General features: G+C 42.7%; 1 protein-coding gene across 5 annotated transcripts in view; it reads left to right on the plus strand.

Annotated features, from left to right (window-relative positions):
* USP16 (ubiquitin specific peptidase 16) overlaps positions 1-16,006 on the plus strand; it is a 1,120,218-nt gene that overhangs the window by 1,013,156 nt on the left and 91,056 nt on the right. For all 5 annotated transcript variants that reach the window (XM_044071387.1, XM_044071383.1, XM_044071384.1 and 2 more), the window contains one exon: positions 7,004-7,090. In XM_044071387.1, coding sequence (XP_043927322.1) covers positions 7,004-7,090 — 87 coding nt within the window. The remainder of the gene's footprint in view (positions 1-7,003; positions 7,091-16,006) is intronic.

A 16,006-nucleotide genomic window follows, 5' to 3' on the forward strand; every position in this document is an offset into this window, starting at 1 on the left:
GGAGAAGCCATTCTAGACTTCTGTCTGGCAAATGGCTTGATAGTAGCCAACACATGGTTCAGAAAGAGAGACAGTCACAAGATCACCTACAAGAGTAGCCAACATGCAACTCAGGTAGACTTCCTCCTAGTAAGGAAAAGGCACTGGAGTAGAATCCATGATTGCAAAGTCATCCCCAGTGAAACAGTCGGTTCACAGCATAAACCAGTAGTTGCCACAATCAGCTGCAAGCAGTGGTCAGAGAAGGCTGTAAGGTCAACAGAGACCAGGCTGAAGACCTGGAAGTTGACTGGAGAGAAAGTACAGCAGTTCAAGGAATTACTCAAGGCTCTAGCACCCCAAGAAGAGGAGGAAATAGGTGGAGTTGAAGAAGAGTGGCAGCCTAAAACAGCATGTGTTAGGACTACAGAAAAGATATGTGGCCGAGCCAGGTATGGAAATAAGGTACATAAGGAAAGCTGGTGGTGGAATGCAGAAGTGCAGGAAGAAATCAAAAGAAAGAAGGAGTGCAGGAAGAAGTGGGAGATTGAAAAGACTGACCAAGCTAGGAAGGACTACTGGATGGCTAACAAAGAAACTAAGAAAGAAGTTGCAATAGCAAAGAATAGGGCATCCGAGGCACTCTATCAGCTTCTGAAAAGTGACTCAGTAAGGGACACAAAGAAACTATACCAGGTTGCAAGGCAAAGACAGAAAGATAAAGATGATAGTCAGACATCCTTCATAAGGGATTCCAGCAACAACCTGCTTACCAGCCCACAGGACATCAAAGGCAGATGGAAGGAGTATTTCCAGCAGCTTCTGAATGAAGAAAACCCCACAGAAGTGGTACTACCCCAGAAACAGCCTACAATGAGAGTAGAAGAGGAGCCCAGCTTAGAAGAAGTAAGAGCAGCACTAAGGAAAATGAAGTCAGGGAAAGCAGCAGGCTCAGATGAGGTCACAGCAGATATGATAAAGATGCTGGGTGAGCTAGGGGAGAAATGGCTCCTGAGGGTACTAATTGCAATGTGGAGAGAAAGGCATATCCCAGATGACTGGAGAATAAGCATACTCGTGCCAGTGTACAAGAACAAAGGGGACATCCACAACTGTGGACAGTACAGAGGCATCAAACTCCTACCATATTGTATGAAAGTTCTGGAGAGGGTGATTGATAAACGGATACGCAGAATAGTAGAATGTAAGATGGGAGATGAACAGTTCGGATTCAGATCAGGATGCAGAACAATTGACCCGATGTTTGCATTGAGACAGATACTTGAGAAGAAACTAGAGGAGGAGAGAGTCAAACTGGGCTTTCCTAGGCTTGAAGAAAGCATATGACAAGGTCCCAAGAAAGCTGATCTGGGCAGTACTGCGGTGGTTTGAAGTCCCAGAAACATTGGTAGAATTAGTACAGGCTATGTACAAGGGCCCAGTGACTCAAGTACGAACAGTGTTTGGCCTCACTGAGGGGTTCCCAGTGGAAGTGGGTGTACACCAGAGTTCAGCTCTGAGCCCACTGCTGTTCATACTGGTAATGGACTACATCAGCAAACAGGTTGGAGGGGTCAGAGCAACAAAGCTGCTGTATGCAGACAATGTGGCAGTACAGGCAGACTCTGAGCTAGAACTTCAGCAAAGGATAAGAGAATGGAATGCAAATCTGAAGGCACATGGGATGAAACTAAGCACAGATAAGACAGTGGTAATGGCAGCAGATTGGGGAAATCAGAAGAAGCTGAGAATAGAGATAGATGGGAAGATAGTGGAACAGGTAAACAGCTTCAAGTATCTGGGAGGGGTGGTTGAGGAGAAGGGTAGTCTGAATGAAGAGGTCAAAGCTAGAATCAGAGGGGCTGCAGCCAACTGGCATAGAATATCAGGTGTAGTCTATGACAGAAGAATGCCAAAGAAGCTGAAAAGTAAGGTGTACAAGACAGTGGTGCGACCAGTACTACTGTATGGTACAGAAACCTGGGCAGTAAAGGCAGAACAGTTGAAGAAGCTAGAGGTGATGGAAATGAAGTGCCTGAGAAAGGTGGTAGGATGCACACTGCGGGACAGGCGAAGAAATGAGGACATAAGAGCAAAAGCCAAAGTAGCTCCAATTGCAGAAAAGATCAAAGAGAACAGATTACGATGGTATGGGCACATGTGTAGAAAAGCAGAAGACAATCTGGTGAGGGAGATTTGGGACAGACAGGAAGAAGGTAAGAGGAAGCGAGGGCGTCCAGCAAAGAGGTGGATGGATTGTGTGAAAGAAGATCTGTGACAGTTAGGCATGAGTGTTGAAGAAGGCAGGAGAGTGGCACTGAATCGAGAGAGTTGGTGACAGTTAATACGATACCCCAACCCCATGTAAATGGGAAAAAGGGGGATGATGATGATGATTTTAGAGGTTCACAGTTATGGCTCATATACATAACACATGCAGGAAGCTATAATTCAAAGTAGAAAGGGATGATGATGACACGGGGGATATTCAAGAAATTGAGAGTGGATTTTGGATGCAGATTCTTAAGGAGAATAATAGCCATACAGAATATTATATTCATAAAGTAGCAGAAAATATTTTAAGAACTAAACCAACACAAGAATGGAGAAAGGAGATTTTTTCAATAGGGATGACTGCAGTTAGATGTACACAGAATAGATAAGAAGGAGCTAAAATTTACTAGAGAAAACTGTCAAAAGAACCAAGGTACTGGGAACAAATAATTGGAGAGTGAAATATAATAGAATGGGAAGAGGCCAAGAAGACATTTGGAGTACAGGCTTGAGGCTGCCTTCCTTATCAGGGATCGATATCAGAATATACGCAAAAAGAAAGAGATTGGGGAATGCTAAGTGAAAGACCTGCTCTGGTAGAGTTTTTAGCTGAATATAGACTAAAAGCTGCTTTTAAAAAAAGGGATACTTAGTAGGACATATAAAATATTATACAATACCTATATAATCAGTCAGAGGAGGTTAGAAAATATTGGGATGAAACACTGGACAACTGTTTCACACAAAAACAATGGGAGGACATATGTGTGGCTCTCATGTGTGTAACTTAGTTTAGAAGATTTAGGATTTTTGCTTTGAAATGTTTGCATAGCAATTTTTATACCCAAAAGAGGTGTGAAGGGGGAAGAAAGAGGTAACTGAGAACATATGTTGTGGGAGTGTAATGAGTTGGCAAACTTTAAAATTCCCTACAGAATACTCTGTTAGAAATATTGGTGAACAAATGGGTGTAACTAAGGAAATAATTTTTTGAGCTGGGATACAGGATCTGAATTGCCTAGACATAGTAAGGCCTTGTTAAGTTTAATTCTGATGGCTGCCAAAATAAGCAGTTACTAGAAAATGGAAATCAAAGCCTAAACCAACTGTATTTGAAGTATTGGATACTGTAACTGAAACAAAAGAACTGGAATTGGGATCTTTGGAAAAGAGTAGGAACAAATTAAATCGAAAAAAATGAAATTGTGGAAATGGCACATGCAGAATAACGTGTTGGAGAAGGAGTGAGGGTTAAGCGAAGGCAGGAATTTAACATTTTTTGTAATGTTAGATTAATGATAAGTATACAGAGGAATGTATGTGTTGTATAATGTTCGTAACTGGAGACACGTTAATATGTTTTTTTTTTTTTTTGAATGTATGTTTGCATATGTCTTAAGTGCTAATTTAATAAAGTTGTTATTAAAAAAATCCACAGGATCATGGCTCCGTGGGGTAGGGGGATGAAGCCGTTACTGCAGCCCAGACAACTCGTGTTCATTTAGTGGCTCAGACATCTGATGGTCTGGGCAGGGGAGGATGAGCTTGAGTGGCCAGTAGCAGCTTGTTTATCCTGGGGCGGGGGCTACTAGATCCATGGCACTGGTGACCCTTAGTAATGGCTGGGTGTATTTGCGTATCTGTAATGGCTGGATTGGCAGAGATTTTCTCTTTGGAGCCAGGGAAATACTTGCATCCTCCTCCGCCCAAGCAGCAGCTGTGAGATGATTCTGGGAAGGATGGGTAGATCACTTCTGGAGACCTATTGCTGGCCAGCTCCCTGACACCCAACTCTTGCCAGTGGAGTACAAATGTAATGATTATGCTTCCTGGACAGGAACAAAATCCTTTGCTGAGACTCATATTGGTCACTTATATTCTGTGCTCTATCCCAGCAGATAAATTTAAAAAAAATAGAAATGATCTGTAGGGCTCACATCCAGCCTTGAGAAGGTTGCTTCTGCTCCCCCCAGTGGAACTAATGAGATGATTGACTACCAGAAGAGAAGGCATTAGACAGGTTTTGATGGAGAGATCCCATAGAATCAGATATGAAAAACAGGTCTACTTCACAAGGACAAAAGACCACATTACTGAAGATGAGGAAGGCCAAGATGAGAACTCCGAAACTTCATTTGAATGAACAACCACATAGCCAACATGTTTCCAACGGTAAGTAACCAGTTGGCCAACAAGGGGAAATTTGCTCTTTTCTCCACTGTAGTGTGATCCCGGAGTTGGTATATTTAGTTAGGGTGGGGGGTGCAGCCCCCCACATTGGGGGTGTTGTGTGCGTAGCCCCCCACCTGGGTGGGTTGGAGATGGTGCGGTATATTTTTTGTCAGTTGTTGGCCTAGTGGTTACTTACCATTGGAAAAGTGTCAGCTATGTGGTCATTCTCTTCGGTAATGTGGCTTCCATTCTTGTAAGGTAGACCCATGGAAAACATACGTCTTTTCTTTTGTGTGGGATAATGTTGCTCCCTTTATATTCTCAACTCTTGTAATTGTAAAGGTCTTAATACAAGAAGCAAAACTAAGCTCATTATGTGTCAGCAGTTTGAAAATGGCAAAGGAGACATTAATGGCTCAACTGTTTCAGATGACTCCTTTTTTACAGTGGAGATTGTCCCACTCAGCAACAGAGAAGACCCTGTATCTCTAAAGCTAACTTTATCCAAACTCAAAATCTCTGAAGATAACTGCTTCAGAAGTCTTTCTTTGTAATTGTCAGTCACCGACTTAACAGTACAACTATATGTAATGCAAACATTCAGATACTGAAAATGGCAAGAAAGCCCGCCACTAAGAAAGTCGTTTGAGCAAGTGAAAGAGGAAGAGTTTTGCAACTCAGGCTAATGCTAGGAACACAGAAGTTCATTTTTGCTGAATATAAAATGTCCTTGATTTTTCTACAGTCTTTCTATGCATCACTCTTTGCTTCCGTTTCTGTTAGACCAGTATGGAGCATGATTATCATAGAAATAACCCACATGCATTAAGAACTAACCAGACACAAGCTTTTCCTGTGTCAGTTCTTAACTTTACGACCATGAAGCCTACTGGGGTGCCTTTTGAACTTGCTAATTCAGCTAACATTTTTTAAAAAACAGCAATCCACCAAGTGACAGTCTCACAGAAAACTTGTTTAACCTTTTCTTTGAGAAAACAACAGGTTATTTTAAATCCAGAACCATTGCTATTTTTTTGGTGCCTTGTAAAGTTACCCAACATCACACCACTGAACACATTGTTGAGGACCAAAGAAAAAAATTCTTTCTTGAGTTGAGATAAAAAAATTAAAAAAAAAATCCTATCAACATGTTGAAGATAAAAAAAAAAACGAAAAGAAAACTCCTTTCAGAACTGTAGCAAACCACTTGCACCAACTACACACCACTTACAAAGCACTGAAGCCTTGATTGCTAATACATTATTTGCATTCATTTCGTAATGCATATGCTTCACACAAAGAACTGAAATGCTTTGGACCTGACCACAAATTCAGTACTAAAATTCGTTTCTCAGTGCCACTACTTCACTACCACCTGATTAACATCTGCTGATTGCACCTGTAGGAATTGCCCCCTTTTGCCATGCTGTCCATCTGCTTTTGTGTATACCCTTGGTGTATGTAGAACTTGTCAGAATGGTTGGGTAATGCCTGAAGTGCAGCAGCCACCTTTCAGACCTCCCTTGAACTTTGTATGAACAGGTTGCAGTATATATGAAGCAGCACTGCAGCTAAGGGTTCGTACATTTATTAAACACTGTAAAGTGAATTTATGGCTCTAAGGCTGGACATATTCTACCAGGGCAGCCATGCAAAGGAAATAGTGGCTTTCTTTTATATCCCTGGATTTGCCTGTGGTGTTACTGTGAATACTACAGACATGCTTTAACAATGCAATTTCTTAAAACAAATCGGTACCTTTGATGAAAATTTTCATTGACAGAAAGTACATCTTTGAGAAAAAGGATTGCGGAACTCTGAGGTCCCCACTGTCACCACATTACCAGCTTACACTTGGACAACATCCTGTGTTATATACATTTTTTGTGACTGCTGTTTCATTTTACGCAATACCCATTTCTGCTTTTTTATGAAGTTCACAGTTAAATGTCCCAGGTGTACTTTACCTCTTTTTCTATGTGCATGTTTTTTTTTTTTCCCCTAGATGACCCTATTCTTTCCTCTGAAGACCTGAAAGGTGTCATAGTGACGTGTGTTTTAAACTTCACAGAGCAAGGTGGTTGCTAGTAATACAGATCTTTTAGGCCAAAATAGGCTAATGCATAACAGCACAAGTACAGTAGGGAATTTTAAGTCCAGTGAAGTTGATGAAGCTAAAGTGAGATCCATGTTTCTACTGTTAACATATACCCTCTGTTGTTTTCTCTCTTTTGCAAAGATGTGCTTCTCTAGAGATTGTCACTCATTTAATATTTGAAGATAAACCAAGTATATCAGAAATTATTGTGTGTAACTAATTTTTTCTTATCTTTAGTTAATGTTGCAGACCTCATATGCTACTGCATGTGTTCAAAGGTGTTGTGCATTCTGCAGTTAGGAGCAGTTCATCAATTAAGATCAGTCAAAAATAGCTTTAGAACTGAATTAAAAATGTCTGAAGTGGATTTGGCTAAGTAGTATACAAATGTTTTATCTGTTAGCTTTTAACAACTGTTAACGCTGCTTGAAGAAAAACTGAAAATGTTCTTATCCTGGAAATTTCATGTTTTTCTTTTAGACGGGGCATAGTCTGCTTAAAATAAACAAGAATGTGCAGTTTCCATTTGTGCTGGACATGGCTCCATTCTGTTCTCCAAAATGCAAGGTAAGTTATTTAAGCATATCCACCAAGGTGGAACCAATGAGGTTCACTAAAGCAGTTTGATTGTGCGTAAGATGTGTCTTATTTCCTGCAGTTAGCTTTAGATGCAGCTAGAAGGAAACCTTTTTTATTTACAGAAGTAGTAATCAGTATTGTCATGTTGTAATGATGGCCATTCTTGTAATTTGACCTGCCCTCACTCATTTCATTTTTGGGTCTATATTATAACCGTGAAACCGCAGTTACGCGAATACAGAAACTTCGACACATATTGAGCGAACCGCGAAAACACCGAACATCCTGAAGTGCGAAATTCAAAATGTCGAAACGGCATAGTTGGCCAACCCCACCGCCAGCTACGTACTACCTACCCAAACAAAATAAATAATCCACATATATACACTTAACAAAACCCTACTTCTAACCCTAAACTAAAGCTTACATATATTACTGTGTATGCACTTACCTTAACCTGCACCCTAACCCTAAGGTCCGTAACTATTGCACACTTACCTTAAGGAGCTATACCGGAGAAGGGCCAACTATGACGATTCGACATTTCAAATTTCGCGCTTCAGGACATTTGGTGTTTTCACAGTTCGCTCAATATGTGTCGACATTTCTGTATTTGCGTAACTGTGGTTTCACGGCTGGGCTGTAATAGGTAACCCATTTTTTTACTCCTTGCTAACCAGTTTATATAAGAAGTAGTGTCATATGACCACAGTGGCTGATATTTCTGCAGCTGTTTCCTCTGTTGTTTTGACGCTAGTTTTCTTTTTATTTTGTTATACTCTGTAACTTCTTGAAAACTTTTGAGATGTTCATACATGGATCAATGTTGCAGTAGAGTAAACAGAATGGCTCCTACCCCACTGCAACTGCCTCCCTTGCACTCCAGCTGTTAGGAGCTTCAGCAAAGCTCTGTGAAAAAAAGACAGTTAGAACTTCAAAAGCTTCAGAACTTTTCTTGATGCTGAAAAGAGTGATTGGGCTTATTCCATTGAAACTGTCAGTTGGCTGGTGATCTTCATGAGCTGGGCAGATTAGTCTCCATTGGAGAAAGCCTTCTACTAACTCTTAAGTTATGAGGAAATCTTGTGGTTTTCTGTGAAAATGATTGTGTTTAGCTAGGAAACTATACATGTGCAGGCTGTCATTGCATTTGTATGGGAGAAATGTAATTGATTGTGTGAACTTTCTGCGAGGAAAAGTTTTGTTTTTGACAGAAATTCTTCTTAGATTGTAAACTTCTGTCTGCACCATGCAGAGGACAGCCAGTGATTACGCTGGAAGAACTTGTTCCCTACCTGATTAAGTGACCAACTCATCCAGGCTATATTCCCCCCCTTTTCAACATCTCTTCCAGTGCTTACTGTGGAGCAACATCTTGTCTCCTCAGTAGTACCTTCCCCTGTATGCAAAAAGAAGAAAGCTTCAAAGCAGTCTTCATATGCTAGGCGGGCTCCTATTCTGCCTCAGCCGCTGATGGGTGACTGTGCTGTTTGGCTACTTGTTGTTCCTCAGACTGACTATCTTTTTTTCCCCCAGGTCTCCTGGTGTAACTTTTTCAGCCATTAAAGGCTGGGAGATGGTCATGTCTTCTGCAGATGTGGTGATACCTTTGGTGAGCAATATAGAGCCCTTTTTGTCTTTATCAGTGGAAGGGGCAGGTGAAGGGGTCTTTTGGTTGTTAGGGACAAGTCGAAGCTGGGATCACTGTGCCTAATATGAGTCGGTCTGTTGTCAGGGAGAACTTTCTGTCTCCCATTTCTATTTCTATGAAGAAGGCAGATTTACTGAGATTTGCCAAGGAAAATTATTAATGCTTTTTCTTTGCCCTCTCTTTCTTCAGACAAAAAAGGGAAAACAGTTCCCTCCCTTTCTGACTGGAAATTTAAGACAGAAGAGGAGACACTGCAGGGAGATGGTTGTACTTCAGGAAATTCTTCTCAGTCAGAGTACTTGGATCCTGAAGAACATATTTCATCAGCTGTCCCTGCTGAAGAGATTTTTTCACATTTTGTCTAAGATGAAAGAGTTTTTTTGAGTGGGACCAGAATGAGGTTCCTGCGGCACAAAAAATGCATTATAATTTATTATAGTTAAAGATGCCGGAAGCTGCGTCTATCTTTCCTGCCTTAATAAATGTGCTTGGCAGTTGGTGCTGAGGTTAAGACCACAAGCTGTTATCCTATGGTACAGGGTTTGATTTCCTAGGTTTACTGTGTGACCTTAACCAGAGATTGGCCATAGGTTGCCCCTGAAAAGGGACTGTGTGTCTAGTGGGCATACCTGGTTAACGTATTATTATGATTAATAATATGTTTTCTCATTACATCTTCCTTACCTGATGGTTATCTTCTTGCCACTAAGAAGTCTGACTAGACACACACACACACCCACACCCACACCAGTTTTCTATTCCTAAGGTAGATCCAGAAGTTGCCTCTCTATCCAAATCTGCTTCTGCTAAACAGGTTACAACTGCTAACCCCATAAGAAAGCAATAGACACATTTGGGCAGAAAATGTATTCTTCTAGTACTTTAACTTTCAGGATTTTACACTGTCAAGCTCATATGTTAAACGTTTTTATTGTTATGTTTTGAGAACATGCAAGAATTAATAGCTAACCTTCCATATTCTGAAATAAATAACTCATTACATTTATGTATTTATATTTTATTTATTTATAAGTTATTCTGTTTTTCATGTGACCAAGCATATTTAAAGTGTTCCTATGTTGCTGCTGATTCAGAACCTCATCTCTTGATGAAGAATCAGATTTCATGTTCATAGGTTCATAGGTTTATACTAGGCTATCTGCTCTAAGGCATTTATAAGCCTAGCCCAAAGTTTTGTGGCTTACGCCACCCCTTATATGAAAAAATACTGTGCCCATTAGTTTGTTGTGCCTCTGTCCAGCAGTGACACAGAGATGATTCCCGGGGTAAACCTACGATCTCCCATCCACAGGTCAAGATTTCTCTTGAACAGAGCCAATGTGCAATGTGATTTGCTCATGCTGTCCTCCCCCCGAAACCCTGGCAACCTTTCCATGTCTCTGAAACTTTACCTGCCCTTGCGGTATCAGAATGTCTCAGCAGGGTTCTGAAAGAAATCCAGCAGTGGGAATTCCTCCCTTTCCCCATTTTTCCAAGGGATTTCCTGTTGTCCAGGGTACTAGATCTCTCTCTAACTTTACATCTTGCAACACATGATGTCTCGGGGAGCCATAGTATCTGTGCCCCCCCCAATTTCCTATGCAAATGTTTTTATTCTAGAATTTTTAGTTTCCAAACCAGAAGGATCCTGGAGGGCTTTACTGGATTGTTCTTTGCTAAACCATTTTGTCAAAATTCTGGTGTTCAAGAAGTTATGTCTTCATTACCTCTGATTCCCCCTCTAGCAGCTAGATCTAAACAATGCCTATCATCATATTCTCATTGCAGAGCATTTCAGTCATTTCTTAAGATCTGCTGTATCTGGTTTACATTATCAATTTAGTGTTTTACCCTTTGGACTGCTGACAGCAACAAGTGTGTTCACAAAATGTCTAGCTGAAGTCATTGCCTACGGTATACTGCAAGGTATTCACATTTTTTTCCATATTTTTGACTAATTATCTTTATAGACTTTTTTTCAGATTTCAAAAGTCTTTAGCATCTGTTCAGAAACTCCTACTCAATCTGGGTTTTCAAATAAACTTTCAAAAATCTTCTCCCTTCCTTTCTCACAGAATGATTTTCTTGGGATGTTTGCTGGACTCTGCCTTGGGAGGAGGAGCCTTTCTTCCTCTTAACAAAGTAGACTTGTTTCAACAGCTTATCACGAGTTTCTCCAGTTGCAACCATGCATCTTCAAAGGAGTTTCTTAGTATTCCAAGGTGCATGACATTGACGATTCTTATGCTTCTTCTAGCCAGACTACTCATGAGGAGAATACAGTAGTATCCCAAATCAATCTGGACTCGGCATCTATACCCTTTGCCCTTTCAAATCCCACTTCTGGGTCTCTAAAGAAGGAAACTGGATGATCCAGGTGTTTCATTTTGCCTTCTGACCCCGTCCTCCTGTCAGTCACCACAAACACTTTAGACATGGTGTGAGGAGCAGTTTCAGAAGGGATAAAAGTACATCTTGTGGGGGCTGCTGTAGACATACAGAAGCACATAAATATCACAGAGATGTAGGTACTTGTCAGTGCTGTGAAGGTCTTGAATCATCTCTGGTCCCCAGGACCTTTGTAGGTGTACACAGACAACACCATAGTTATGTGTACATAGATCGTACCCCTTTGCAAATTTGCTGTGATAGCCTAGGAGGTAGCAGTTTGGCTCATTTTGACTCTTCAGTTTCATACATTTCTTCAGAACAAAACCTGGTTTCAGACAAGGTCAGCTGGACAAGGACAGACCCCTGTAAATGGAAACGTCATCCTGGGTTCTTCCAAGAATTGAACCAGCTGTGGGGAACACCTCATGTAGATCTGTTTGACTCCCATCAGAACAGACAAAGAAATTCTTTTACAGGACTTCTTGCAAGCATGCCTGGAAGATGGATGCTTTCTCACTCCCATGGAAGGGAATGTGCCTGTATGCTTTTTATCCTTTCCACTAATTTGTAGGGTTTTTCTAAAGATCCAGGACGACTCGCCAAAAGTTACAGTGATTACTCCTTTATAGCCAAGGCAACAGTGGTTGTCCTTTCTTTTCATTTTGGCCAAGGGCAGTTAACACAAGTTTTCCCACAGACGAGATTTACTCAAACAGGAGAATATGGAGTTTGAACCAGCCCAGTCTAGAAACACTTCAGCTAACTGCCTGGGTAATAGAACATTAATACTTTTTAGGCACCTTTTCTCTGAGGATGTGCAGCAACTACTGAAGCAGGCAAGAAAACCTGCTACTATAAAATCACGTATGTGCAAGTGGAAAAGATGATGTCCTTCAAGGATGCATCTGCAGTCATAACATATGGGTTGTCCTGCCTCAGGCAGCCCTTTGGTTGGCCGGATTCCAAAGTCTGGGTCTGGCCTCGGCTGATGTCGCACCTTCCCCGACGTCAGAGCGTCTGGGGTATAAAAGCATCAGCCGACGCCATTTTCCTCAGTCTTTCTTGCCGCGCGGTGCCTGAAGCAGAAGCTGTTCGCAAGTGCCGGTCGGTCAGATCCAGTGATTTCAGCTACCGAAAACTTCACAAAAGCTAAGTACCCCGTTGGGGACTCTTTCTTGCCTCAGCCGATGTCAGATAAAGTATATAATTGTTTAACTTGTGGGAAACAAATACCTCATAAGGATTTCCATTCCTACTGCCTTCCTTGCTTAGGCCCAGACCACGACGTATCGTCCTGTTCAGCCTGTGCTTCCTTCAACCGACGAACTCTTAGACGTCGGTCGGAGTTTGCAGAGGAATTTTTTGGGGCTAGTTTTGCATATACAATGCCGTCGGAGACTCCGACATCACATTTGGTGAAAAAACGGAAGGACAAGGACCGACACTCGCGGCCCGCGGTTTCGGCTGAAACCACGGTAAGGCCTACTGCGAGTATCTCAGTTTCAGCCGAAACTGAGTCCTCTGAGATTCCTTCATCCGAATCCACTCAACCGACCACCGCGGCCCGGGAGGCCCCGGCTGAGTCGGCTACCGAGCTACCTACCGAAACCAGTGCCCAGGATATGTCCGACACCATACCTTTGGACATATCTACTCCTGCACGTGGGGCAGCTAGGCCCCCTGCTTCCATGTCCATTAAGGCCTTTTCTAGGGCTAAAGCTGCTAAACTATCTAAAGCTTTGCCTCCCAAGACTACATCCCAGAGGCCTTCCTCTAGTTCTCAGACCCTCAGCCTTGCAGAGGACCTTATTTCTTTAATTAGAGGTTCACAACCTCACCCGGACAGGGCCTCTCACCCTCCACCAGACAAAAGGCCCAGGACTGAGCCTTCTGACCCACACTCTTCAGATGAGTACTCGGATGGTTCTGAGTTGTCAGACCACCAGGAGGAGGCTTATTCGCCCTATGAGGATTCTGATGCTGAAGAATCTATCCCTTCGGCCTCCCCTCCTGAAGAGTTTTCCTTTGGTGAGACTCTACACTCCATGAGAGAGCATTTTCAATGGCAAGGTCAGGAATTCTCTGATTCTAGAAAAAGATTAAGGACCTTTTTACATTTGCCTCAGCATAGGCCCTTGGCTATACCTCCTGTTTTGAATGTAATTGATGATGTGTACAATGATGTCAGTACAGCCCCTGATACTCTCCTCCCGGCCCCTGCCAAACCTGATAGATACTACAGGGTCCCGGATTCTCATTTTCATCTGTATAAAGCCCATTCTGCAGACCCAGAAATTATTACTCTGGGCCCTAAAGGGGTTGCGGCTGCCACTGCCAAAAATCCTCTACCTTCTGAAAGAGAGTCTAGAGCTTTAGAGAGATGGGGAAAGAAGGTATATACCTCTGCAACTCTTTCCGTCAGGGCACTAAATTGTCAATTTCATATGATACAGTACCAAGAGTATTTGTTAGATGAACTGAACAAGAAGCTTTCTTCTCCTGAGCCCTTGACCGTAAATCCCTTCAGGATTTGGTACACAACTCACAGCAGGTTAGTAATCATTTCTTAAAGTGTGGTTATGATGCATTGGAGGCTTCATTTAGGTCAGCTATGACTGGGGCAGTTATTCGTAGGCATGCCTGGCTGAAGGAACAATCTTTGCCAGACCATGTCAAAGCTAAACTCCTGGATGCTCCAATGGAGAAACAAAATTTATTTGGCTCCTCTGCTCAGGAGGTCTTAAAAAAGTATGAAGAAAAGGCAAAATCTGTGCAAACAGTTAAGGATTTCCTACAAGTACAACCACCGAGATTCAGCAGAAACTGGCCTACTAAGAATTGGTCCTTTCCAGACTCGGACAGAGCCCAGAGAGGAAGGAACAGACGCCCCAGAGGCAGAGGCCAATCTAGGGGCTCTTACAGAGGCCGTCAGTGGCAGCCTGCCAACCAGAGAGGTAGTGCAACAGCAGCAGCAACAACAACTACTACACCAGGACAGGCTCAATGACTTTACTCTGATTCCGCCCACCAGGGCTCAACTGGAAGCACCCTTGGGCGGAAAGCTTGCTTTATTCTCGAAAAATTGGCATTATATTACAAGGGACACATGGACACTGCAAATAATAGACAAAGGATACAGGTTCCACTTTCACACTTTGCCAAAAAGAAACGGAATGCCAAACCTACCACCAAATCAGAGGGCAGAGGCTTTAAAGCAGATCAACAACTTGCTTCAACTGAAAGCTATAGAAAAGTTACCACTTTCAGAGCAAGGCCAAGGATTTTACTCCAGACTATTCCTTGTACCAAGAAAAGAAAATCAATGGAGGCCTATTCTCGACCTGTCCGCACTGAATACTTACCTCATTGTGCCAAAATTCAAGATGCTGACCCTACAGCAACTTCTTCCCATGTTGGGCAAGGAGTCTTGACTGGTGACTCTAGATCTCAAGGAGGCATACCTGCACGTCCCTATTCGACCAAACTGCAGAAGACACCTCAGATTTCTTGCAGGATCAGAGCATTATCAATTCTCAGCATTGCCCTTTGGCTTATCTACTGCCCAGAGTATTCACGAAATGCCTGGCATCAGTAATTGCACACTGCAGACTTCAGGGATACAAATCTACCCTTATCTGGACGACTGCCTTATACAAGCGGACAACAAGGTAAATTTGATAAAAGACTTGGCCTATGCCATCCACCTACTACAGGCATTGGGATACACAGTCAACATCCAAAAATCAAGACTGGTTCCATCCCAAAGGATAACCTTTCTGGGTGCGGATCTAGACACAACCACCCAAATGGCCTTTCTCACAGAAGGAAAACAAAACAACTTCCGGATTACTTCATGAATCTGACAAGACAAGCTCAGCTTACTGCAAGGAAAATCCTGCAGGCCCTGGGTTACATGGCATCCTGTATAATTCTGATACCACAGGCCAGGCTGCATATGAGAAAATTACAATGGTATCTAAGGAGTGTATGGTCTCAACACAGTCACAGTTTGGAAACTTTGATACCAATCATTCCTTGCCTTCAAAAGGAATTCCTGTGGTGGGCTCAGGCCTGCCAGTCCAACAGAGGGTTGCCTTTCAACAAACCAAAAACAAATCAAACCATCACCACGGACGCTTCAGACCGAGGATGGGGAGCACACATGAAGGGCAAATGTATCCAAGGCCTATGGTCTCAAGGACAGCTACACATGCACATAAACCAAAAGGAAATGCTGGCAGTGATGCATGCAATCGAGGCTTTCAAACCCTTCCTCCATCAAGGCCACCTGTTAATAAGGACAGACAACACCACGGTCATGTGGTACATAAACAAGCAGGGAGGCACACACTCCTACCCTCTATGCCGGCTGGCGATGAATCTTTGGGAGCTATGCCTGAAACTCAATATTCAACTGCAGTCCCAGTTCGTGCCAGGAAAGGAAAATACACTGGCAGACAGCTTAAGCAGAACTACCATGGGTGCACATGAATGGATGCTGCACCCAGACATCTTCCAACTCATAACAAAGGCATGGGGAATGCCGGAGATAGATCTGTTCGCCTCCTCCCTCAACCGTCAACTGAGGACATTCTGCTCAAGGACATACCACCCGCAAGCATGGAGGGTGGACTCTCTCTCTTTCAGCTGGAAAGCTCTAAAAGTATATGCCTTCCCACCTCTCCCTTTAATGTACAAGGTTCTACTGAAGATCAGGGAGGAACAGCCAAGAGTTATTCTGATAGCTCCAGACTGGCCAAGGCAACACTGGTATCCACTATTGAGGAGCATGTCACAGGCAAAACCATGGCCTCTCCCTCATGGCCTCTTCTTCTGACGCAGAACAATTTCAAGAGCATGCA

Source organism: Protopterus annectens, chromosome 5.part0, assembly GCF_019279795.1.
Source record: "Protopterus annectens isolate FY-2018-M chromosome 5.part0, PAN1.0, whole genome shotgun sequence".
NCBI classification, from domain to species: domain Eukaryota; kingdom Metazoa; phylum Chordata; order Ceratodontiformes; family Protopteridae; genus Protopterus; species Protopterus annectens.